The following is a 24,267-nucleotide window of genomic DNA, read 5'->3' as shown; positions in this document are numbered from 1 at the left end:
CTTAGCTTTTGTTTGAAGCAGCCAGCGCTGTGGTATTTAATGTAAAAGGAATGTGCTCCTCACCTTTTCTCTGTGCTTTGTTGCAGGGTCAGCATTCTTCAGGGGAGGACATGGAAATCTCTGACGATGAGACCAACCCTGCGCCCATCACCAGTGCAGAATGTGCCAAAACCATTGTGGTGAACTCCTCTGTCAGCAACACGGCCGTGATGGCCCCATCGATTCCCCCCCTGCCACCACCGGGATTCCCTCCTCTTCCTCCTCCGCCGCCTCCACAGCCAGGCTTCCCGATGCCTCCGCCGCTACCTCCGCCACCTCCACCCACTCACCCTGCCGTCACCGTCCCCCCTCCTCCGCTCCCTGCCCCCCCTGGGGTCCCTCCACCTCATATCTTGCCTCCCCTTCCTCCGTTCCATCCTGGCATGTTCCCTGTCATGCAAGTGGATATGATAAGTGTCTTGGGCAACCAGTGGGGTGGCATGCCAATGTCCTTCCAGATGCAAACTCAGATGCTGAGCCGCATGATGCAGGCACAAAACACATACCAGTATCCGCCTTTCATGACGGGTCGGATGCAGTTTGTGAATCTTCCGCCGTACCGCCCTTTCTCGATGGGAGCAGCTCTTGGTCGTGGACAGCAGTGGCCACCACTGCCCAAGTTTGACCCCTCGGTTCCACCACCAGGTTATGAGCCGAAGAAGGAAGATCCCCATAAAGCCACTGTGGATGGAGTCCTCCTGGTCATAGTGAAGGAGCTAAAGGCTATCATGAAAAGGGACCTGAACCGGAAGATGGTCGAAGTGGTGGCGTTTCGGGCATTTGATGACTGGTGGGACAAGAAGGAACGTCTGGCAAAGGTAAGGCTTTCACAAACTCTGTGCTGGATCCTCAGGAGAACTGTTCATAGTGCTTGTGGCCAGGGCGTGGGTAAGCAGGGATCTGGAACTGACTTTAAAAAAAAAAACCCCACAACCCTAAAATTTGATGGTAACTAAAACAGACGCAAAGAATAAAGCCACGAAATAGCTTTTCTGTGAGAAACCACTTTGCTTGACAGTAAATGGGGGGCATGCATGTCCCTGTCCCTCACCTGCCTCCATGCCTCCCCGTGGGGCTGGTCTTTGTGCTGAGCCAGGCAGCAAGAGTATGTGCTGGGAGCTGCACACTTTGGCCTGCTAATATCCGGAAGGTTCTCAGTCCCTACAGCCACCTGCCTTGGGACAAGTTAACACCTGGGTATTAAACCTGGCTTATTTCCATGGTGTCACTCCATATATGCAGGCATTTTATGCTACTTTGCTGTCAGAACAAACACGGGCTGGGAATTTTAGTCCTTCCCAGTCATTGATGGAGTTACGCTGTGCAGAGTTATCTCTGAACACGTGTGGAGCACTAACTGCTTGCCTAGGAGAGAACTGCTGCGCTCTCACACCATCCTGCTAATTTGAATGTGGGCCTGAGGATGAAGTGGTTAGTTCTCAGTGTCATCCCGCTGCTTTGGGGTGGATTTCCTCCTCCTCATCCCCTCCAGCTTTGGGGCCACCTCAGGGCAGCCCTTTCTCTGCAAGGGACTAAGTGCAGCTCGTGCTTTGTGAGGGTCTCGGAGAGAATGTTCGTCTTTGGTGTGTTGCCTGAGCCAGCATGCTGGGTGGGATACACCGGCCATTCTGGGGCATGATACAGGAGGGATCTGCAAACGAGCTGTTTTTCTGACTGTGTTTCAGAGAGCTGTAATGTCCTTATGCAGGCGTCTGAGGAGGGGCATTGCTGCAGCCGCTGCTGTCCCAGGGCAGGGTCACAGGCTAGGTGACCTCCTGCGTGTCACCACAGCCCCGTGGTGCGTGTTTGCAGACTTTCCCTGCCCAGGAGGGGCTTGTGCGCTCCTGTTAAAGCTGAAGTCCACCAAGGAGCAGTCGTAGGACAAGGGTAGCTGCTCCTACAGAGTCCCCTCCACTGTGCTCCTTTCAGGAAGGCCTTCAAGAGTGGTGGTAGGGCTGCTCTCAAGCCTCAAAAGCCCAGGGTTATTTCCTTTCCCTCATCTCCGTTCCCTTTTCCCTCTCAGTACAGTATTCACAGGGCCTGAAATTTGAAAAGCTTAGCTGATTTTCTTTTTTTTTTTTTCTCGGTGGTCTGGGGCACTGCTGGCTGCATCCAGGAAGGGGTTTGTAGGAGGAAATGACCCCAAGATCAGGAGACAAATGTGCAAGGACTTCTTGTGTCTAAGAGGAAGCTGAACTTTAGCTCCAAAAAACTGAAGTCAGATGCAACAGGAGTGTTTGAAACCACCAAGCCGCTGTTTTGTGTTCCCCACTTTGTGTGATATCTGTGGGTATTTCCAGTTCTCTGCACTCCTCCCGCTTCCCCAGTGCATGTACGCAGCAGCAATTAACTCAAAAGCTGAACATTGGCCAAATACACGAGGAGTTCCAGGGATTAGTTAAGAAAACAGCTTTGCATGAATCGTCTGATCCTTTCTCAGCCAATTTAAAGTGTACCTCAGCCAGCCAACAGCTCTGTGATCTAATATGTGGTGAATTTGTCACTACCAAAAAAAAGCTAACACTACAGGAAGATTCATGCAAGCCTCAAAATTACTGTTACAGTGAATTATTGTAAAAAAAAAATAAAAAAATCCAGCAAACCAAACCACAACCTGCAGATGCATCTTCTGTTTCAGATGCCAGTTTTCAGAGCAGTATCTTCACCACCTACTTTTGTAAGCCAGTTGCGTCTTAACTCTAGTGCCTGGAAGAGCTCCTTGGCTTTCCAGAGAGGTTGGTAATGCTGCTGCTTAACAGCTGGTTTATGACAGTGTAATTTGCTCTGGCTTAGAGCTGGCTGGCGTGACATGCAGCAAGAAACTCGGTCCCTCTCCTCCTGACTAATGCTCAGAGGTTCTGCCTCCTACCAGCGAGCGTGTGCTGACAATTTTGGAGGAGGCCCCTGAGTTTCCAGGGCAGTGAGGGAAACAGATCCAGCAAATAGTTGCAAAAGCAGCAACTGAAGTACCCAAGAAATTATTTTAGACCAGACATCCGCAGTGAAGAAGCAGAAGCAAGTCGAGACAGATCTTCAGCGGCTGCTCGGGCTCTTTTATATCCTGAGCTATGGCTGGATGTAGCGTGTTGCTCCCTCACCTGGAATTTGTAACCCACTTTGGGAGGGGAAGCTGACTGTACCACAGCAGCTTGCCACAGTCCTTCCCACAGATTATGTTGGATGTGAGCAGACTAATTGAAAATATGAAATTGCTGCATGGAAAAACGCTTGTGCTTTCTGTCCAGGAACAGAAATGCCAGAACCATTGCTTCAGGGTACTGCCTGGAGAAGCCTCTGCTAGGCTGTGTGTTATTGTCTCATGCAGAAAAATCTCACAGATTTCAGAGCCTCCTTTCTGCTAGGCCTGGGCAGCCCCTGACATTGGTGTGGGACAGGATTCCTTCTCAGTAATAAGGTGCCTGCTTTTGCTAAAGGAAAACAAAATATGAGTATTTAGCTTAAACTGTACCTTCCTGTTGCTGGTGTCTTTATGTGCATGAGGATGAGCCGACTGGTCTCCTTGGTGGCAGCTGGAGGTCAGTTCCCCGTGCTTTGCCATGACACTGATTTTCTGGAATGGACCAGGACCTCCAGGCACTGTTTGAGCTGAAATGACCCTCCATAACAGGCCCTGCATCCTCATTTCCTCCCTCCTACCGTTTTTAAATGGAGCTCTCATACTTTTCCTTACTGATTGACAGTAGTGAAAGAAATGGTATTATATTCAGAGGTTTGGAAGTATAAATAAGACAACATATGTGCTTGTTTACATCTTTTTTTTTCTTCAGAAATGAATGAGGCACGTTTGTAGGGAGAGAGTATCTTTTAATATCTCCTATCCTTGGACCATCTAGCTGCAGCAGCCCTCCTGTTGTATCACTGGGGAGATCAAAGCTCATCTTGGAAGAGCATGAGCTCCACCATATGCCAGTTCCTACAGTAGGTGTGTCCCTCTTTGGTCGGAGGCTTTGCGGGTCTGCTGTCCTCCTCACCTTCCCCAGTCATAAGAGCAGAAAGCCTTGTGGGTTTTTTTCTACCCTTGGCTGACCAACAACATTCAAGTTTAGTAGGACAGCAAATACTATCTGCACAATGCTGCTGGCAGCCCCTGAACCTTCAATGATGCACAAGAAGCAACACACTTGTCACCTCATGTGACATCTCTTTCCTCTCTGTTTTTTGGCTATGTTCCATCAAAGGAATAGACTTGGGCAACTGATTGATTGCCAAAAAGTATTGTGCCATAGGTAAAGGGTGGGAATGCTCAAGGTGTCCTGGTAAAGGTGTCCTGTCCTCAAGCTGGTGTCCTAGGTCAGGTAGGCTGGAGAACTTACGGGGTGAAAGCTGCTAAGGAGCATGTTGTTAGGGAGGGCAGCACATACCAAGGACCTTGTCTGCCTGAGCTAGGGGAAAGCTTTTCCCTGTTCCTGAATCTAGTTGATGAGTTTAGGTTTGAAAGCCTGAGTAAGATGCATTAAACAGAGTGCCAGGAAATAACCAGCTATCCCTGGCTGCAGAGTGCAGCTACCTGGATTCTCTGCTTGATATTCCCATTAGTCTTGTCCTTTATTAGCAGGAGAGCTGAGCTTATGCTTCCTCTTCAGTGATTACAACCAGCTTTGGCAAATTAGCTCTGTTCATATCTGTAAGAGAAACCAACTCCTAGTGTTACGCCACTGACTGATGCGAGTGAACGTTACCTCCAGTGCCCTTTGCTCGAGAAGAGCATGTCGTGCCACCATGCATGATGCTCTCCCTGGCTCATCCGCCTCTCCATGGCTGCAGAGGTTTGAATTCCTGCTTTTCCTTCACACCTCATCTCTGGTGAAAAGGGGTTTGTCGTGGCTGAGCAGAGATGAGGCTGTGTGTCTAGTTACCAAGTTTTGTAGACCCTTAGGTGTTTTGCCTAAATATTTTGATTTTCCTGTTTCTGAGGACTGGAGCCTTCTGACAGGTTTTGTGGACTTGAGCTGTGGTTGCTAAGTGAACGCAGAGATGTGTGTGATTTTCATCTTGCTATATTGTCCTTACACTAAAAAAAAGAAAGGTCTTTGCAACGAGAAGGTCTGAAGTTGTTTTCAGTTGTGTGGGTTAGCAGTGTACATAACAGTGTTAGGCTAACTTACCTAAAGCATGCTTGGGTTATTTGTAAGGGGGGTGTGTGTAGCTCTATTTCTCACGTAGCTGTGACCAGACGAGATGGGCTCCTGCAGCGGTTGGGAGTTTGGGGGTGTATGAGGATGGTGGTGTATCCCAGCTCCTTAGCTTCCCTTCGGAGTTCAGGACCTTTGTACAGTAGCTGCTCCTTGGCACTTGGTAGCTCCTGCCTGGGTGAAAGAATGCGTTCCCTTGGGCTGTCAAGTCCTGGGTTCATGTTTGCACTTTTTTTTCCTCTTTCATCTCTCCTTTTTATGGCCTTTGCTTCTAGCATCTATGTTGGATTCTGGATGTTCATAAGGTCGTCACTGTGGTCCCCACACCAGGGACTTGAGGGACCTGAAATAAGTCATGGGGGTTAATGGGTCTCTTCATTTCCCTTGTCCTTTCTTGTGAAGTACTTTGGCTTTTGTTAAGCTACACATGAAGGAAATTGAGATCATGTTTTAAAACATTCAGTGGAGAGAGCAGGAGTGTCTGCTCTTCTACCTGCCAGTGTGATGGCTCCAAATGCATCCATACTAAGCCACTGTTCTGGGAGTCCCAGCAGTTTTGCCTTAATCAGTTTTAGTGCCTTATGCAGAGAAAATAACTTCTTAAAATGCAAAGGGAAGAAGGCTTCTCAGAGATGGAAAGGTCTTGTTACCAAGAAGAGCTCTTGCACCTTCTCCCTTTCAAGCGTGTGTGGCCATGTGGTGCATCTTCAGATGCCCTTGCCTTCAGAGAAGCTGATGCCTGGGCAAGGCAGTGATATTTCACAAACCTCAACTGTCTAAATGGTTTCCAGAGTTTGTGTGCTTCCCAGGAAACTTTCCCTCTCAAGTGTGCTTTCTCTGTTGCAGGCGTCTCTCACTCCAGTGAAGTCTGGAGGAGAACTGGAGGAAAAACCAAAGCCAAAGGATCGAATCACGTCTTGTCTTTTGGAGAACTGGAACAAAGGAGAAGGCCTGGGATACGAGGGAATCGGCTTGGGCATTGGGTTACGAGGGGCCATTCGGTTGCCATCCTTCAAGGTAAAAACGAAGACCTGCCTTTCATTTTGCTAACATTCCCTAAAGGAGCATTAGGAGGACAGACCTCTAGGTTTGTGTCCCAATGCCCTGCAGGTGTTAGCCCCACTCTGTGTTCATTTATGGGGTTGCTTCTGACAGCATCACTGTAACCCACCAGTACACTCTAAGAGCAAGGATCCTCTCTCCCAGCCTTAGCTTTTCATCTACCACATGTGTGAATTGTCTGTAAAGGATCTCCCTGCTCTGCAAGGTAAACGGGACAGTTGCCTGTGTTTAGGACACAGCGTTTCAGCATGATTGTAAAAATGCTTATGCTTGTAGTGCTTTACACAGTTATTTCTTTGCTTAGAATGTCTTGCAGTTTGGCAGCTGAATCTCACCTGAAGTTTGGTTAAAAGTGTTCTCTGCCTCATGTGGGTTTACAGAATCAGACTTGTAAGCATAGGGTCACCTATTTTGAAGACCATTTGCATAAAAGATGAAAAGTATCTTAAGAAAAGTTATGGGTTGGGGGAGGGTAGGGGGCTTCCCTGAAATTAGGATTTTGGATGCACAGAAGGTGCAAGTAAAGGTTTGGGATAAGAGATTCTGCAGTCTTTGTTTAGAATAAAACTTCCTTTGAGGTTCTTTAAGGTGACATAGGCTCAGGCTCTCTTGCTGTTCTGCTAGGTCTCTGACACATGGATTTGTCAAGGGTTTTCTCTGTCATCTTCAAAGTACCTGGTGATGACCTGCACCATGCTGGTACCCAGAGTGTTTTGATGCAAATTGAAGGGGTAGAATTTCATTCACAGTGAAATTCTGTTTGCAAGCAAATAAAGGGATCAAGAGCTGGGGAAGTGGCCTTTGGTTTCTGGGTGCAAGTCACCATGGCAAAGTAAAGCAGTAGCAATTTGCTTAAGAAGTTGATTTCTGCTGTTTCTAAACTTTTAGAAATGCTAATTGTGTCTTTTGTTCAGGTGAAAAGAAAGGAGCCACCTGAAGCTGCCTCAGCAGGAGATCAGAAGAGAATCCGGCCTTCTACTTCTGTCGATGATGAAGATGAAGGTTTGCAAAGCACATTTGTTTGAAACACAAGAGCAGATGCAAACCACATGCAAGCTGAATTCTTTTAAACTTCACAGCAGTGTGCTTACTTACAGTTAGAGTCAAGGTTCTGAGCTAAAACCCTGCTTTTCACAACACTCTGATCAGCTGGGAGATGTCTCCTCTGGATTCAGCTGTCTTAAAATTCACTGGTGGGAAATTTAAGACCCACATTTTATGAATAACTCAGAACCTGTTTTAGTTCTCCTGATGCAGAGCTGGTCACCCAGTAGAGGGAGCTCAGATGAGTTCACGGACTGTTCCAGGGGTGTGCTTGCAGCTCACTGGGTACCTTGTGGGAGAAAGCATGTAAGAGACAGTTTGCCCTGCATTTGATTTTAAAACCAAAGCAAAGTTATTTGCCAGAAAAATCTGTTGGAAGATATTTTAACGTTTTTTCTTGGAGGCAGGGAAGAGTAGAGATAACACAAAGCTTTAAATACCCTTTGTTTTGCATAAAAAAGTGAATTCCAGTTAGTTGTTATTCTGAACCAACTTTATGGCACAGCTGGTTTTGAAGCTAAAGCAGGATTTTGTAAAACACTTAAATAGAACAAAAAGGTACTAAATTGGGCTTACCTGTTCTGACCTCAGTCATACCATGTCTCCTAGCTGCTCTGCTTACAGCTTGTCAGCTTTGGCCACCCGCGTTTTGCCATCCTTGGCATTTCAACACCCTGCACCCAGTCTCACCCTCACTTGCACTGTGAAATGAGTAAACCTTGGGACTCACACACCCCATGGGCAGCTTGCTCTTAACATTGATCTTCTCCAAGAAATCATGTCCGTTATGTAGACAACTCTTTCCCTCTGCAAGGTATTCGATGGCAATTTCCTTCTTTTTTTTTTTGCTCACCAGAGTCGGAGAGGGACAGAGATGCTTCTGATACAACATCTGACCTGTCAAAGAAGGATGCAGAAGCAGTGGGGCTGAGGCGGCGACCAGCAAGGCCGCTAGAGCTCGACAGTGAGGGAGAAGAGGGAGATGAGACATCAGAGAAAGAGGAAGAGTCTTCCTCAGAGAAGGAAGAGGAGCAGGAAGAAGAGGGAGGCTTGGTGAAAGCAGCACCTGGCAAGGTGTGTTGGTTTGTGATTGTAGTTCTGAATGTTGTCTGTCGTTAAAAGGGGGCCTAGTAATTTCAGATGCCAAATTCTACCTTCTCATATTCTCTACCTTCTCTAGAATATGAGTGCTGATTTTAGGGTCTGCCCTAAGAGAACCTCTGTAAGGTTATTCCCTTTCAGGTTCTCTGATCAGTGTCCCTGAGAGTTGGTGGTTACTACAGTGACAGCCAGGTCTCAGAGTCAGACACTGTTCATTTTTGGCAATGCTCTCTTGCAAAGGAGGAAGAGGAGGATGATGAGGAGGAGGATGATGATGAGGATGAAGATGATGATGAAGAGGATGACGAGGATGAAGATGATGATGAGGAGGAGACAGGCATAGACACAAGTGACAAGGAGGAGGAGCAGGACTCCGAGGAGGGTAAGTAGTTCCAATGGAAGCAGCGAGCGTAGCCTTTGCGGTCAGGTGTGGTCTCCCTTTTGTACTTGTGAGCTGAATTTTTTTATTTGTGCACCTTCTTTCACTGAAGGTTTTATACAAGATAATGCATACAGGTATTTTTTTATTGTTACCTGCGAGGCTTCTGTGTTCCCTCACTCTGTGGGTCCCTTTGCAATAGCTCTGCAGCCCCTGAGTGATCCCAGCCCAACTTGACAGAGGGGCAGAGGTCTTAAAGCCGGTTAAGTTTGTGCTTGTTTTATGAAACACGTGTGGCTGGGAGGAGAAGGGACCAGATTTCAAACAGGTAGTTTAGCTGCTAATAACTTTCTGTCCTATTAATCAGTTCCTGCTCCGGAAGGTGATAGTTTCCACACTTTAAAGCAGTGTGTGCAGACAGCAGAAAATCTTAGTACAACTCGAGTAAAGATGCAATCCCCCAAGAGACCCACACGGGCAAGGTGCCAGGCAGCACTAGCTCTGCTGCTCGCGGAACTGCTTGTTGTATGGTGATTGTTGTAAGCATCCAAATACATGGTTTATAAATCTCTTCAAAAATAAATAAATCAGGAGGTGACTCCTTCAAACCCACACACTGCTGTTGATGCTGTTTCCATGCTGTTAGAGTGAGGAAGTGATATTTGCTCCTGTAGTAGACCCTCATTATTTAATGAAGTCAGAAAGCGGAACTAATAGTAATTTGTTCTTCTTGTAGATGTAGCAAGTCCCTCGTCTTCCAAGGCTGAAGTTGAATCATCTGATGAAAGTGAGGACTCCTCTGAATTTGAGTCAAGTTCAGACTCAGATGATGAAGATGAGGATGATGATGATGAAGATGAGGAGGAGGAAGAGGTGGCTGAAGATCAAGACAGGGAAGCCATGGTTGCTGAGACTGAGCATGAACCTGCTGGTCATGAGCTTCCTGATGATGAGAGAGAGACCATTTTGGAGCTGTATCCTGTGGATGACTACATGGATGCAACAGGCTTGGGACTCGCAGAGCCAGCTTTGGCAGTGAAAGATGAAGGCATGGAAGAAATCAAGGCAGGGGAAGGTGAATGTGGTGAAGTCCCAGAGGCATCTATTGCTGCTGAAACACTGAAACACTTGGTTATGGAAAGAGACCAGGAGACAAAACTTGTGCTGTCTCCCATCTGTAGGCCAGGTATGCTCTTCCATGTGGTCTAGCATTTTTACCACATTTCCAAGTACAGTAGTCTCACAGCATCCAATATGTATGGTTTTGTATTTCGCTTGTTCTCTTTCTTCCTCCAGTCTTGGCTCTAGGCTAGGTGTTATCTGTACAGGGAAAGAGGTCTGTGCTGAACTTTCCTTCCTAGTAAGGAGCTCTACACAAGCCATCTGCTACTAAAAATACTGTGGTTATTGTATCCAGAATCTTATCCTGGGCCAGTTTAGTTAGTGTCCTACAGGAACTGAACAGTTGTCATCGTCTGAGGGTGACTGACTGGATGGTGTGGTGGCTGAGGCTCAAGATAGAAAAGCCATGGCTGCTAAAACAGAACAGGAATCTGTGCTTAATGAGTCACTACTGACTTTGGGTTTAATACTGAAGCAGTATGTGACTGGGGCAGGTGAGTGGAGTCTCAGAATTATATCTGGTTCCTGATACTATTATTTGTGAGGTTTTTTTTAATTAGTCCTTTTAAATGAGTGATACTCCCTGGTTTTCTGAAAGAAAGAAATTGTCTTCATTCAATACAGAGTTGTATTTAACCTAAGGAAGTTAGAAACCATTTACTAAAACAGGAGTGAGGTGCATAAAAGCTTGACAAATACTGCAGCTAGGGAGGAATTAAAAGGTTAAAAACTGGAGTCAACAGGATGAGCACATGTGGTGTGGCCTGCAGTGTGAGCCTTGGGCAGGACTGGTGTGTGAAGACTGGGCAGTATTTTGCCACTTGGAGAGCTGGAAATCCAGTCCCTGCACAGGCTATCACTCCTTGGCTGCCATCAAATCTGAAAGCCATAAAGAGGCAAAATGTAGTTTAACATTTGGGCAGGGCGAAGAAGAACCTGTTTTACACAGATCCTTTCTAGAATGGGTCATAGAGGACAGAAAGGAAATAAATTTGGGGAGACCTGCATTTGGGCACCTTGATATGTGGAATGAGCTTTATAGGTAAGCTGTCGGAACAAGCTCAAAGTGCATCATTCTTCTTGTGCAGCCCAGCCCGGTCATACAGGGGTTACAGGGATCAGACCCTTCTCTAACATCTCTCCAGTTCATTCAGCACAAATGGGCAATCCTTCCCTTCCAACTCTCCAGGCATTTTCACCTCCCTTTGCTTTCCTACTTGAAAATGTTATTTTGAGCTGCCTAACAAGATTCACTGTTGATTCCTTTTGGCCTTGGCCCTAAGGGGGTAAATAAACTCCAGACAAATGAGCCTGCTGCAGAGAGAGCAGCATATAAATTGCCTCATTGATAGCATCTGAGTGTCTTCTCATTCATTACAAGGGCTTCCCGTTTCCTTCATGTGTTGTTCAAGAGTGTTACGCTCCTCCCTTCTCTGCTCCCTCCTTGGAGAGCTGAGGGTGCTTCTTGGCCTTGCAATTAGTTTACTTTCCCACATTAGAAAAGCTGATAGCTTGGGGCTCTGACAGCTCTCCTCCAACGTCCTCACCCCACAATCCGCTAATTCTTTTTATGTCGGTACAAAAGGTGGTCAGGGGTTTTGAAAGCAGAAAACCTTCTTTCTGGCCTGTGTTGTAGCTAATCCTCAAATTAATAGTGCGTTTTTTTTTATGGTCCATTAGGGATGTCTGTGGTAGCGTCTAATTACTCCACACTGTGCCTCCAAGATGTAAAGCATTGGAGTTTTTAAAGCCTCCCAGTGGAATTGAGCTGTTCTGTAATTGCGGCATCTTAAACATGCCTTTACTGGCAAGTGGCGAGTAACCAAGTGGAAGCAAAGCTCCTGATTCTCCTCTCTTTTCCCCCTTTCAGAGGAAGAAACCGAACCCACTACCATGCTGGAGCCAGAGGTACAGGAAGGTCCAAAGCCTGAATCTCAAGATGAGGAGGCGGCGCTCTGTCTCTCGACTCCAGTGGGAGTCTTTGGAGAACCTCTGGCCAATAAAAGCAGCTTCTTTAGCAAGTCTGATGACAGCAGCTTAGAAGCTCGTGTTAAAACAAAACTGCTCTCTGCAGCAGAGGAGGACGACCGGCTGCCTCGCACGCCTGGACGGGAGGTGATGATCCATTCAGAGACTGATGCTCTTTTGCTCCCAGCCCACAAGGTGCCATCCTCCATGCTTCCCTTACCATCAGCTCCCGGTAAGGAAGAATCTTTAGCCCCTCCAGAAAAGTTCCCTGAACAGTTAATGGTGACCAAAACGTCCGTGGAAGAGGAGATTCCTAGGACTCCTGGGCGGGACATTTTGGCCAAGTCTTCACACCCCCTTGCGAAGTCACAGAGCACGGAAACTGTTCCAGCCACGCCAGGAAGCGATGCTCCCCTTACAGGAAGCAGCTTGACCCTCAGTTCCCCTCAAGTCCCAGGGAGCCCCTTTTCCTACCCATCCCAATCTCCTGGCATTAACAGTGGCATTCCTCGGACTCCTGGGAGAGATTTCAATTTCACGCCTACTTTCCCAGAGGCTGGTGCTACCATTCCTTGCCTTCTGTCTGGCAAGAAACAGTCAGAGGATGAGCTAGACGACAAACCCTTTAAAGAACCTCTTGGTGCTTCCCTTACGATCAGCATGAACAGTGTTCCTTCCCCCATCCCCTTTGCCAGCCCCCCACAAGCAGATTTCCACACGGACATGGGTTTGCCACCTGATGAGCCAATACCTGTAGCAGCCCTGCCATGCATGCATGGAGATGGAAGAATGCCCATTGAGGAATGCAAGGCAGAAGTAAAATCTGTTTTGCTCTCACCAGAAGTACCCACTGGTGCTTCTATTCTTCCTCCCCCACCACCACCTTCTGTTCTTCCCAAAAGGAGGCCAGGTCGGCCAAAACGGTCACCACCTTCTGTCCTCTCGTTGGATGTGTATTCGGGCAAAACCATAGAGCCTCCTCCTGTGCCAGTGGCCTTGGTGGATAGTGCTGTGGGCAAAGAGCTGTTGAGTGGACATCCTGATGCTTTCTATGGACTGAAAGACCCTGAAGCGGTCACCCTGGACTTCAGGAATGACGGTTTCCATGAGAAAATAGCAGCTGAGACAGTTGCAGAGAAACTGCCATTTAAGGAACTGGAGAACCAGTGGAATGAAGACTTCAAGGAAGAAGAAGCTCACGTGAAACCTAAACGACAGTGGCGAAGGCAGAAGAAGACACCTGAGGATCTCCCAGTGATTCCTTCCCCTGAGTATTCCCCACCCCGGCCTCAGTTCAGGCCACGCTCCGAGTTTGAGGAGATGACCATTTTGTATGATATTTGGAACGGAGGCATAGATGAGGAAGACATCAAATTCATGTGTATCACATATGACCGCTTGTTACAGCAGGACAATGGTATGGACTGGCTCAATGACACCCTGTGGGTATTCCATCCTTATATCCTTTCTCACTGGCGCTCTGCGTTACACGACGTGTGTAAGATGCACTAGATGGTCGTTGTGTAGGACTTACAATGCAAAAGACTAAATTTGTTGGTGGAGGAAGCGTTTGCTTACTAGAATAGCAATTGCTTATATCAGCAGGGAATTTTAGACTGGTTTATTCCCTGAAGCTGCAATACAAAAATACTGCAGAAGTGGCTGTTCTTGCTGCATTTTCAATCTAGGACTGCAGGGAAAATCTGTATGCACCTCTTCTGGGGAGATTTCCTTGCTAGTTTGAGAAGCTTCTGTCTGCATTTAAACCAGACTTTTTTTTTCCAGCTTGCCTGTGGAATTTCTAGTCTGCACATACAGGGCTTTAACTTGGGGCTAAAACTTGCTGTAAAAATAATCTCACCATCTGTGCCCAAAATGATGAGTTAGTGGTGCTAGCAGCTTTAACTTGCTTTGAGTTTGAAATACTAATAAAAGCAATGGTTTCTAAGTGGCACCTGAGGGACAGACATGGCCTTGGGCTGGATGGGGGAATATACTGCTAGTGCTGCAGCGAGGAGCACGTGGAGCAGCTGGTGCTGGTGGGGCAGAGTCTGGCCCCATCCCCTCCCTCCCTCCCTCCCTGCCCGCGATCTGGTAATCGGCAGCGTAGGCTGTAGCTTTGAATCTTTGGGAGCATTTTTGGGACACATGAGCTGTCTCACAGGGCTCTACGTGTGTACTGCCACCAGTAGTGATCTCCAGAACAGAGCCTAAAAGGCTGCTCTCATAACCTAAGAACTCTAGTATGATTTTTTTAAGAAGGATATACAGATTTATATGCTAAAGAAGACAAATGCATCACCTTGTGTGTTGCTAGAGATTGTGTGGAGTTAAAATATCTCATCCCTTACTCCCTGCAAGACACGAAAGCAAAAGCAAAAAAGCCCAAACCACTTAAAATAGTGATGTGATACTAACAAAAAGCAAGTGGGGCTCAGTGCTGAGCTGGGGGTTTTTATCCTTTCTTTCCTTGCATCTCAAAAGGCAATGTGTAAGATTAAATTTATAATTTTCTGCCTTTTCGTACCAGTGCAATAATCTTGAAATAGATTTATTTAATTGTTTAAAGGAAATACTCAAAAAGGATGATGAAATGCGTTATCCCCAGTAACTCTCAGTCTGTGTCTGCCTCATCTGGGGAAGCAGTTCCAAAACCAAACCAGTTTCAAGGTGGGAGTAATTGGCCCCACAGTGGTGGGTGACCACAGCCAGTGAAAGGCAGGACGGGACGGCTGAGGGTAGGCCTGGCCTGTGACTGTGCGCTTAAACGTGTTTGCGTTTGGCACGTAGTGGAAATACATGAAATCTGTTTCCCTGTTGATAAGGATTATTATAACAGCAAATTTACAGTCACTTTTTAAACCATTTAAAAAAGCATCTGTGGCTGGTTGCCGGTTCACCCGGTGCTACACTGCGCAATAGGTGTGAAGCACCTGCAGGGTTCACCTGCTTTGCAGCAAGCTCACACCTCAGCACTCTGATTTCAAGGCCATCACTTCTTGCTTTTTATGGTCCCTTGGCTTCAGTTTTTTGGTGTTAAAGATATGTTCTGACTCAGAGGGAGCATTTTTGGGTAGATCTTAATCGTTGTAGGCTTCATGGCTGTGTTTTTGGGGTGAGCTGCCAGTAGTACAGCTCCACTGTCCTTCCAGAAGCCAAAGACCTGAAGGTGCCTTCTGCCTGCTCCGTGCAGTGAGTCCTTGCCAGGTCAGCTGCAGGTTTTCTTGGCTGATAGGAGAGTGGGGTTTGAAACATCTGCGCAGGGTCTTACCCTTCCCGTCAGGGTCTGAAGGAGCTGATTTACCGAGGCCAGTGAGAGCCCTTTGGGCTGAGGAGCATCTCTTGCCCATCTGGTCGGTGGGAATGATTGCTGCCGTGACATCAGTGCGGTGTCTTCAGAGCTTGGGGTGGCAGCAGGGAATTTCTGGAGGTAGAACAAAAGTGTGTCACTCAAACCAGAGAAAATGGTACATCCAGATGGCTGGGCAGCTGCTGTCTGTGTACGTAGTGGGTGCTGTGGGGAAATCCTTTCTCAAACAGGTTTCTCTTGACAGCTTAACCTTTTTATGTTTAAATTTTCATTATCTCTTTAGTTTCCCAAAGCATACAGCTAAGAAGGAAAGACCATGCTTGGTTTTCCTGTAGGTGTGTGGACTTCAGTGATGTTTTCTTATTTTTCAATAGTATTACTATTTTTTGCAGCCCCCCCCCCCCCCCCCCAAACCATCATAATTTTCCAAGCTCCCAGTGTTAGCTCCATGTAGCTGTAGCAAGTTTTGTCTGATATCCACTGGTGGCTGTGTTTCTCCTTAACTTCTTTCCACCTACTAGCTTTTCTACCCCCAAGAAAAAGAAGCGGGATGATGGGATGCGGGAGCATGTGACGGGCTGTGCACGAAGTGAAGGCTATTACAAAATTGATAAGAAGGACAAACTTAAATACCTCAACAATAGCCGAGCTTTTGCGGAGGAGCCTCCAGCTGACACGCAGGTGAGGACGGGTCCTCTGCTGACTGCCAGGGTGTGAATGGGATTTGGTTTTCAACGGTGTCATGCACAGTGGATGCTTCCTGCCTTTTGGCAAGGAGGGAGGTGAAGCTGTTGCTACGTCTGTGTTGAGTTGGTTGTCTGGGAGCTGCTAGGGAGGTGTTACTGTTTGATGTGGGATGTTTTAGGAGGCCATGCGTACTGTGGTGATGTGTTGTAGTGCAAGGGGTTGCTCACAGGGAGGCTGCAGGGTTTTGGGTCCGTTGGGTCAGCTTTGATCACCCATTTGTCCTCTCAGGGTATGAGCATCCCTGCCCAACCTCATGCTTCCACCCGGGCTGGCTCTGAGAGGCGGTCAGAGCAACGCAGGCTCCTCTCCTCCTTCACTGGTAGCTGTGACAGTGACCTGCTCAAGTTCAACCAGCTCAAGGTAGGTCACCCCTTGGATTGCTGCTTTGCACAGGGGCTGGTTGGGAGCAGGCTGAGGCCAGTTTGGTCCCACCTTGGTGATGGCCATCTCAGCATTGGGGACTGCTCTGCGTGCCAGAGGGTTGAATGGTGCCTGCCTCTCCTGTACTTCCATGTAATACAGCTTGATGCCACTTAATACAAATAATTTACCTAAAGAAATAGGAACCGAGTGATCACAGGGAAAACATGACACGTAGTCCAGTGTACTCACTTGTGAGAAGCAGATAGTGATAAATTACTATAAATAAGTATATGATGATTACAGAGCTTGAGCCCTGGTCTGAACTGTCAGGGTTATGCAGAAAAGAGAGCGATGGCCTCAGAGTCTGCTCTCCCCAGTGTGTGGTTGGTGATAAAAACCCAAGTACTGCAACTCTGGATGAACTGGTGGATGAAGTGGCTAAGCCACTATCCACCATATTTGAGAAGTTGTGGAAGGGTTCAAGGCCAGGTTGGACGCAGCTCTGAGCAACCTGATCTAGTGGGAGGTGTCCCTGCCCATGGCAGGGGGGTTGGAACTAGATGATCTTTAAGGTCCCTTCCAGCCCAAACCATTCTATGATATGATTCTATGATACAACTCTGTGGGACCTCCCATGACTTGTGTCCTGCCTTCCTGTCCCCACAAGACAGAGGAGACTAAATCAGGCTGAAGTACGCAGCACTGCTTGTGGCTTGGAGTGTGCTGCAGATGTTGGCCCCGGGGACGGCCTTTCCCTTTCTGTGCTTGTTGCTAATTTAGGCTTGGGGTTTTGGGGTGTTCTCTTCATGCAGTTCCGGAAGAAAAAACTAAAATTCTGCAAGAGCCACATTCATGACTGGGGCCTTTTTGCTATGGAGCCCATTGCAGCTGATGAGATGGTGATTGAGTACGTGGGTCAGAACATCAGGCAGGTAAGCTGGACTGTGGGTGAAATCTGAGCAAAAACGAGCCCTGAAAGAAGTGCTCGAGTACGACAGCGGGGGTTGGAGTCCCTGCTGCAAGGCGTTAGCTACGCGAGCTAGGCAGAGGTTGGCATGTGATTTACAAGGGTGGGATTTTCAACAACCCATAGAAACTAAGCACTCGAATCCTTAGGAGATAGGCTCCCAAGAAGCCCATCCTGAACTCCTGTGTTTTCAGTTAGGTCTGTTGAGTGGCACTAGCACAGCTCAGGTGAGCGTTGTGTAGATCTCTGCTCACAGATCACTTCTGCAGCACGTCCTGACGCTACACGTGGGGTTTAACTGTAGGTCATTGCTGACATGCGTGAAAAGCGATACGAGGATGAAGGCATCGGAAGCAGTTACATGTTCAGAGTCGACCATGACACCATCATCGATGCCACGAAATGCGGAAACTTCGCCAGGTTTATTAATCACAGCTGCAATGTAAGTATCATGGTTTTGCATGTAATTGTATGCTCTGACGTACTGATAAACCCATTGAGTCCTTGCTGACTTTGACTGGGGCCATGTTCAGCAGTAGCAGGGGGTCACAGGGTTATGATTAAACGTTAATGAGCTGCAGCAGATCAAAGCAGAGTCTAAACTAGCATAAAGAGATTGAGAGACCTGAGAAATGAAACATGCAGTGAGACAGAGTGCGCTCAGAATTCTCCTGACTCTGGTGGGGGACCCTGACAGACACTGTTCAAACATATCTAACAAATATTTCCTTAAAACACACCAAATTTTAGCATTGTTATTCTGTGGGAATAGTCTCCTTCTAGTGTCCACATGGGGAAAGTATTCTCTGCTGCAGTCTACACTGAAAGACTTGGCAGCCTGACCAAATTATTAAGCGTTAGTTGCGCTGTTCTTAGCCTGTGACAAACTTGGTGGAGTATCATCCAGGCTCCTTTATGTCACAAATGACCAGAATGTGGATATTTTGGAGGAACACAAGGAGGGCTGCTCTTGTTTTCTGTCTTCACGCCTCCCTCTCTCAGCTTCCCCTGGGTCCAGGCCCTGGAAGTGTGGCTGAGGCTGTCTAAGGAAAGGACTGCCCTGCTCTATTTTAGCTTGAAATAATTGTGTGGAGGCTGGGAAGCCATGGCCACCAGGAGCCTAAATCATTACTTGTTCTGTCACCCTTGCAGCCAAATTGTTATGCTAAAGTGATCACGGTGGAGTCTCAAAAGAAGATTGTCATCTACTCCAAACAGCACATCAATGTGAATGAGGAAATTACCTATGACTACAAGTTTCCAATTGAGGATGTAAAAATCCCGTGTCTATGTGGCTCTGAGAACTGCAGGGGAACCCTGAACTGAACTCGAGGTTTCTCGTCACACTTGCACCTTCGGCCATGTCAAAACTGTGGTAACCAGGTGTGGTTGCACTTTGCCAAAAAAAGAGGAAAAAAAAAAAAAACCAGAAAAAAAGGAAGAAAAAAATTTAAAAAGGAAAAAAATATTAAAAAAAAAAAAGAGAGGAAAAAAGAGAAGAAAAAAACCAAGCAAGTTTCGCACTTCTGCCAGGATCACGAATGAAAGCAAAAAGCGCACATGCTTATGAGGACTGTTCATGTTTCAGGTGCTCTTTCCTTTTCAGATCCAACACGCACACAAAAAGGTGACTACCATTTTGTGGCATGGTCTATCCAAACACTAGCTTCTCTGTTCAGTCCCTACATTAATGCTCCGTAATGGGATAATGGTACCTTTTTTTTTTTAATTGTTATAAACCTTCATCTTTTCATAAATGCTGCTACCTTTTTCTCATCAGTTTTGTTGGTTGAAAAAGACATTCAACGTTTAAATGTGAAGCAGAGACTGAAAATGCCATATAGGGTTTGTTGGGAGCTTGATTGGCTGAAATTGCACAGATTTCTCAGAGTAAGCTGTAAATAAATGTAAGGTTGATGTTACAGAGCAAGCCAGAGGCTTGAGGGTGTGTGAATGGGTATGTGTGTGTGTGTGCTTGGGTGTGTGTATGTATGGAGATGTGTCCGCAACGAGACTATAGGTGAACTGTCCTGCCTTGTTGTTAGGGATGAGCCTGAACAAGTTCCCTAAGCCAGACACCCCGGGGAAGAGTCAGGTCAGCTGCAGACCTCAACGCCTTGGGCTCGTCTCTAATTTTCAATATGCCATGCTGGTATACTGGGGGATCAAAACCTCTGCGCCCGTACATGAGAAATATTTGGATACTGCAGTCACTAGTAAAGAAATCAAGTCAGTTGTGTAGCTGTAGCATCGTGGCACAGCGTGTGGCCTTTGGGGATGCCCGTTTCTTGGAGATCTGTTTGTCTTGCATGCAAAAAAGGCTGAGTCTGAAATTAAGTGGACTATTCAGCCCGTGTTTACACTGTAGAAATCTTACCCTCCTTGTAAGCATACACTACGGCCCACGTTTGTAACAGGATTTTCTTCCTGTAGATGGGAAACAGGCTAATGTGTGTCTCATATTAACTTCTCTCATTTTTGTTTGCATTTCCCTGCCCTTCCAGCATTTTGTGTGGAGTATTTGCGCTGTCCTTGAATGTGGGAGATGCCTCCTGTGATAGGAGCAAGCTGTGTCCTGCCGCTCTCCTCCCTTTGTTACTCAGTAACTTGCCTTGGGGTGGTCCCATCCCTCCAGTAATAACATGGTAAAAGTGTCCCCCAGAGCAGGCTGTGGGAGCAATCCTGTCCTCCCCCATCTACAGCATGAAAATGAATGCTGCTTTAAATTTGGAAGGCATATTTTGAAATTATTTTTCAATATGTTTTGTCCTTGTAGATGTGCTGAGGTGAAGGTTGCAGTTCTTCGAGATGTTCCATTTAAAAATGGGACAAAACACCAAATAAATACTTCTTTGGATGCGATCTGAAAATGTTACACGACTGTTCAGGTATAGACAGGATCAGTTTTTCAACTTGCATTGAATTTCTCCTGCTTTAAAAGTAGAGATTAGTTATACTAAAACCTTTTTAATTGGCTTATAAGGGGAAGTTGCAATGTCATTATGAAATGGGAAGGTTATTTGCATAACGAAACATCTTCTCCCCACAGAACAAATGGTACAGCTGTATTTTTGTAGCCTTTCAAAATCAGTGATAATTGCTATATGACCACAGCTCCACGATCAGAGGTTACAACCTTGCAAAAGAGTTTCCTGGAAGTTTTGTCAGCTGTTAACATGGAATTGCCAGGCCTGCACTGTGGAGTGGAGCTTGTAATGTAGGTTAGAGCTCTGCATCTGAATTTCTTCTTTAGACAAAAGGCCTGAAAGAACAGGAACACACAGACTGCTACAAGCTGCCTTAATACTGCCTGTATTTCTGTCTGAGGGCGAGGAAATTGTCACTGAGATTGGACAGTCCATAGTCTCATCTCTGTTTTGGTTTTGTTCTGTTGTTTCCCCCCACTCTTTATAAATCTTCCAGCAATTGGGTAACGGTGACCCAGAACCTAAAATTACGAGAAGCACAACTAGTTTCTGTCATTGAACGTTGGTTGTAACTGCAGCGATGGCAGGAGCATTTGGGAGTTAAACCAGCTGCTCTATTTATTTTATTTTATTTTAAATAAGGTTCATCTTGTTGTGTTGACGCTCCAGTTTGGTATCTCTACAGCTTGGCCTTTTACTTTCATAGCTTTGGAAATGCACAGAAGTTTCCTGTGTCTCAGAACTGAAGCCCCTGCGTACGGCAGTTCTGCCGCTGTCCTTGGCCTTCTTCCTCTCTGGTCCATCAAACCAGTGTGTTTTGTTGGGGCGAAGACACCCCAAATGGCCCAGGCCCTATGTACCTGCTGACAGTTTTGTATTTCCAGCATATCTGTGTGCTCTGGATGGGATTAGCCCCTGCAGTTTGCCTTAATCTTTGTTGAGGAGAGGTGGGGAGGCAGGTCACAGTCTTCTGAAATGAGACCTACGGGTTGGGGTACTTCATCGTGTTTTTAGGAGCACCAAAGGGATTTGGGTGCCGAAGACCGTGAGCACCTAAATCACTTGGGTACTTCTGAAACTGCCCGTAACCCCTTCCTTTTTAGGATCCCAAACAAATAATACGAGTTTTTGGAAGAGCTGAGATCCCAGTAGCCCCCCAGGAGGAAATGGAGCTGTTGGACCCCCAGCACTTCTGAAAGCCAAACCTGAGGTTGCTCTTTTCTTCCTCCTAAATCTTGGCTTGCAGAGTCCTGCCTGTGCAGCTTTTGTCTCAGACTGCAAAGCTGCCCCATCCCCAAAACAGATCATTTTACAGTGAGGATTATAAGTCTGGTTTAGTGATTTCCATGAGCTGCCGCAGTTGCCTGTGGCTGCCCTGTCGCTGCAAGCTTGGCGGGGTCTCATCGGGGCAGGGGAGCCCTCCAGCCACAGACGTGGTTTTGGAAGGCCATGGAGATGCCTCTCTCATCCCTCCCGGGTACTTTGGCTCGTACTTAGAAAACGGTGAGACGAGAGGAGAAAGGCAGAAGGTGTGTGATTCACACACCAGCCTGGATCGGACCCAGTGTTTGCCTCCTGTGGTCAGCACAGGCACTCCAGCACTCCATGGAAATAGTGGCAAGGACTAAAGAAACCTCACCAGTGCGTGCTGCTTTACAGAGAGATTTAGTGAAGTTTTGTTGGCTGAAAAGCTTGTCCCCAGTTTATTTTCACTTAAATTGAAACCGAAGAGAAAAAAAGAGAGGTGTTGACTGTGCTCCCTGCAAAATCGTATCTCACTAGGTGAAATAACCCAAGAGAATAGTGCAAAACTTTTGGAAATATAGCTTAAATCTTTAGTTTCCCAACACGAAGCTGGTTTGAGTTCAGGGTTGCAGCTGGCGTTTCTAGGAAGCGCGTTCTGTGCTTGCAAATCCCACCTGCCGCTGCCCAACACCTTCATTTATCCATTTGGTTTGCACCCCTGTTTGCAATTCCAGGTTGGTCCCAGTATAAGTGGTCTGTGACTATGGGGGGTCTGGGAGGGGAAGGGGCTCATCTTGCAGATATTTATATTGTATAGAGCAGCTTATTTCTACAAGAAAAAAAAAATTTTTAAACTCCAACAAAGTATACAGTAGTTTCAGTTCTGGTTTTTGTGACCTTTTTCAGGGATCATTTCAGTGCATTTCTGTATAAAATAAAAATTTAAGGAAAAAAGGATTTTGAAGTATAAAAAAATGCATCTTCTGTACATAGGCAAACTCAAGAATCTTCTCTTCAAACACTGTTTCTTGTAGAAACATGTTGAAATTTTTTTGCTGATTTCTTTGTACTTCAAGAGCATGTAAATAATTTATTAAAAGTGACTATTGTAATTTGGAGTTCTTTTTAAACAGATTCCAGCTCTAAATCATGTCGAGGAGATGGGGAGGAAGAAGGACTAAGTATAGCAAAGGAGCTGGTGGCATTTACAGCTTGTGTCAAGCTTTGTATAATGTAAATTCTGTATAAATATGTTTTTTGTCAAATAAATAGATGGAATTAGAAGCATTAAGAAACTGAAGACAAAAAATTGCCAAGTCAAGGCTTCTTCTTTCCCCCCCACCCCAGTCTGAAACCTAATGTGCAAAATCTATTTATTTCAAGCGAGGAAATGTGTACAGTCTAATAGACAACCTAAAATGTATTTAAGCAAGTTTGCAACTGGATTTTTTCAATTTAATATTTGTTTTGTTTTTATGAGTTTCCTCCTTAATTGCCACTGTAGTATTTGTCCAAGTGAAAAGAAACACATCGTAACGGACACTTTAAAACAAATGGGCAGTTTTAAAAGCCAAATGGAAGAACACCCGGCTCCCAATCCTTGCAGTTTTCTGGTTCTATAAACAGGTTGTTTTAATTCACGGTGTGAAAATAAAGGGCCTCCTTTAAAAGGAGGCAGGTAAAATGGTTTGCAATAAATGAAAAAAAAAAAAAATATTTTTTTTAAGTTCCTTAAAAAAACAACTCTGCTTTGAAGATTTAGGATTTCTGCTTTTTCTTTCGTTAAGCAAATTTATAAATTTAGGGATGTTTTGTGCATATAGAATCTGTCACCAGTATGTATCTTGTTTTGAAGAAAGTGTTTTTGTTGTGGATGTGTCATGCTGTATATATTTGTTCATATTTTTGTGAATTGAATACTATGTACCATTGTATTATAGTAACTTTTATAAAGCAAACCATAAATATACTGACTTTTCTTACAGAAAAATTATGTTGTGCTTAATGTATAACCAGGGCAGTTTTTTTGCTCTCAGACCTGTGCTGGGAACCATGAGAGCTCAAGGAACCAGATCCAGGAAAAGCACAGTTCGGGGAACCAATTTTCAGCAAAGTTTACTGAAAATAATAATTCTGGTGAGCAGGAAATTACTTTAAGCAACATTATATATTGCATGAAAGAAATATGTGAGTGATTTAAGTTTATAAACTTAAAATTTTATTACTGTTAAAAATCCTTACAACCCTCAGGAGCCAGGTGCTGGCCCCCTGGCCATGGTGCGGGTGTCCCTAACCTGTCCAACCTCAGTGGTGCTGCCTGGGCAGGTGAGGTCCCTGCTCTGCAGCCTCTGCCCTGGATTTTTCTGAGCTCGCATCTTGGTTTCTTTAACTTTATGGAGGCGAAAGCCCTTAATCTATGAAGCGAGGTGTTAGTGTTGCTGGTCTGGGTGATGCTGTGAGGCTGTTGGGGCCAGAGACCCTTTTTTTTTTTTTTTTCTTTTAAATCAGTTTATTCAGATCTGAAATTAGTTCTGTTACCTGTAGTTTACAGGAGGGGGAAGCTGCTGAGGTTTGATGCAGATGAAAGCACAGCCTGGAGCCGGCTGTGTGCCCCCAACCCTCCCTCGTTGGGGGCTGCTGCTGTGAACGTGGTGGTGGTCAAAGTGGCTTCTCTGAGCTTTAGGAAAAAAAAGATACCTGGAGTAGGGGCGCATGGGGTGGCTGATGGAGGAGGAAAGGGGAGGGGCAGGAGAGAGCCTGGGCTGTAGGTGACTTCCCAGCTCAGTTCTCAGCTTCCACAGCTGCCCCAGTGGCTGAGGGGATGGGGATGCGGGACACCC

The 24,267-nt window shown here is 46.2% G+C and overlaps 1 protein-coding gene across 4 annotated transcripts in view; it reads left to right on the top strand.

Annotated features, from left to right (window-relative positions):
- SETD1B (SET domain containing 1B, histone lysine methyltransferase) overlaps positions 1–23,417 on the top strand; it is a 54,728-nt gene extending 31,311 nt beyond the window's left edge. The window contains exons 7-19 of one of the 4 annotated variants that reach the window (XR_012625601.1): positions 87–857; positions 6,039–6,209; positions 7,169–7,256; positions 8,155–8,372; positions 8,640–8,781; positions 9,515–9,964; positions 11,771–13,327; positions 15,693–15,859; positions 16,154–16,285; positions 17,101–17,220; positions 17,560–17,697; positions 18,408–18,882; positions 20,032–23,417. Coding sequence is in view for 1 of the 4 variants with exons in the window: in XM_074843767.1 (XP_074699868.1) it covers positions 87–857; positions 6,039–6,209; positions 7,169–7,256; positions 8,155–8,372; positions 8,640–8,781; positions 9,515–9,964; positions 11,771–13,327; positions 15,693–15,859; positions 16,154–16,285; positions 17,101–17,220; positions 17,560–17,697; positions 18,408–18,581 (4,128 nt within the window). In the remaining 3 variants the exon portion in view is untranslated. Of the gene's footprint in view, positions 1–86; positions 858–6,038; positions 6,210–7,168; positions 7,257–8,154; positions 8,373–8,639; positions 8,782–9,514; positions 9,965–11,770; positions 13,328–15,692; positions 15,860–16,153; positions 16,286–17,100; positions 17,221–17,559; positions 17,698–18,407 lie in introns of those variants that run through there. The other 3 variants (XR_012625600.1, XM_074843767.1, XR_012625602.1) reach the window with 3 other exon arrangements.
- Positions 23,418–24,267: the final 850 nt, after the last annotated feature.

The sequence above is a fragment of the Strix aluco genome, chromosome 18, assembly GCF_031877795.1.
Source record: "Strix aluco isolate bStrAlu1 chromosome 18, bStrAlu1.hap1, whole genome shotgun sequence".
In the NCBI taxonomy this organism is placed as follows: domain Eukaryota; kingdom Metazoa; phylum Chordata; class Aves; order Strigiformes; family Strigidae; genus Strix; species Strix aluco.
The sequence above is the reverse complement of the archived record's forward strand: the minus strand, read 5'-3'. Positions and strand labels throughout refer to the sequence as shown.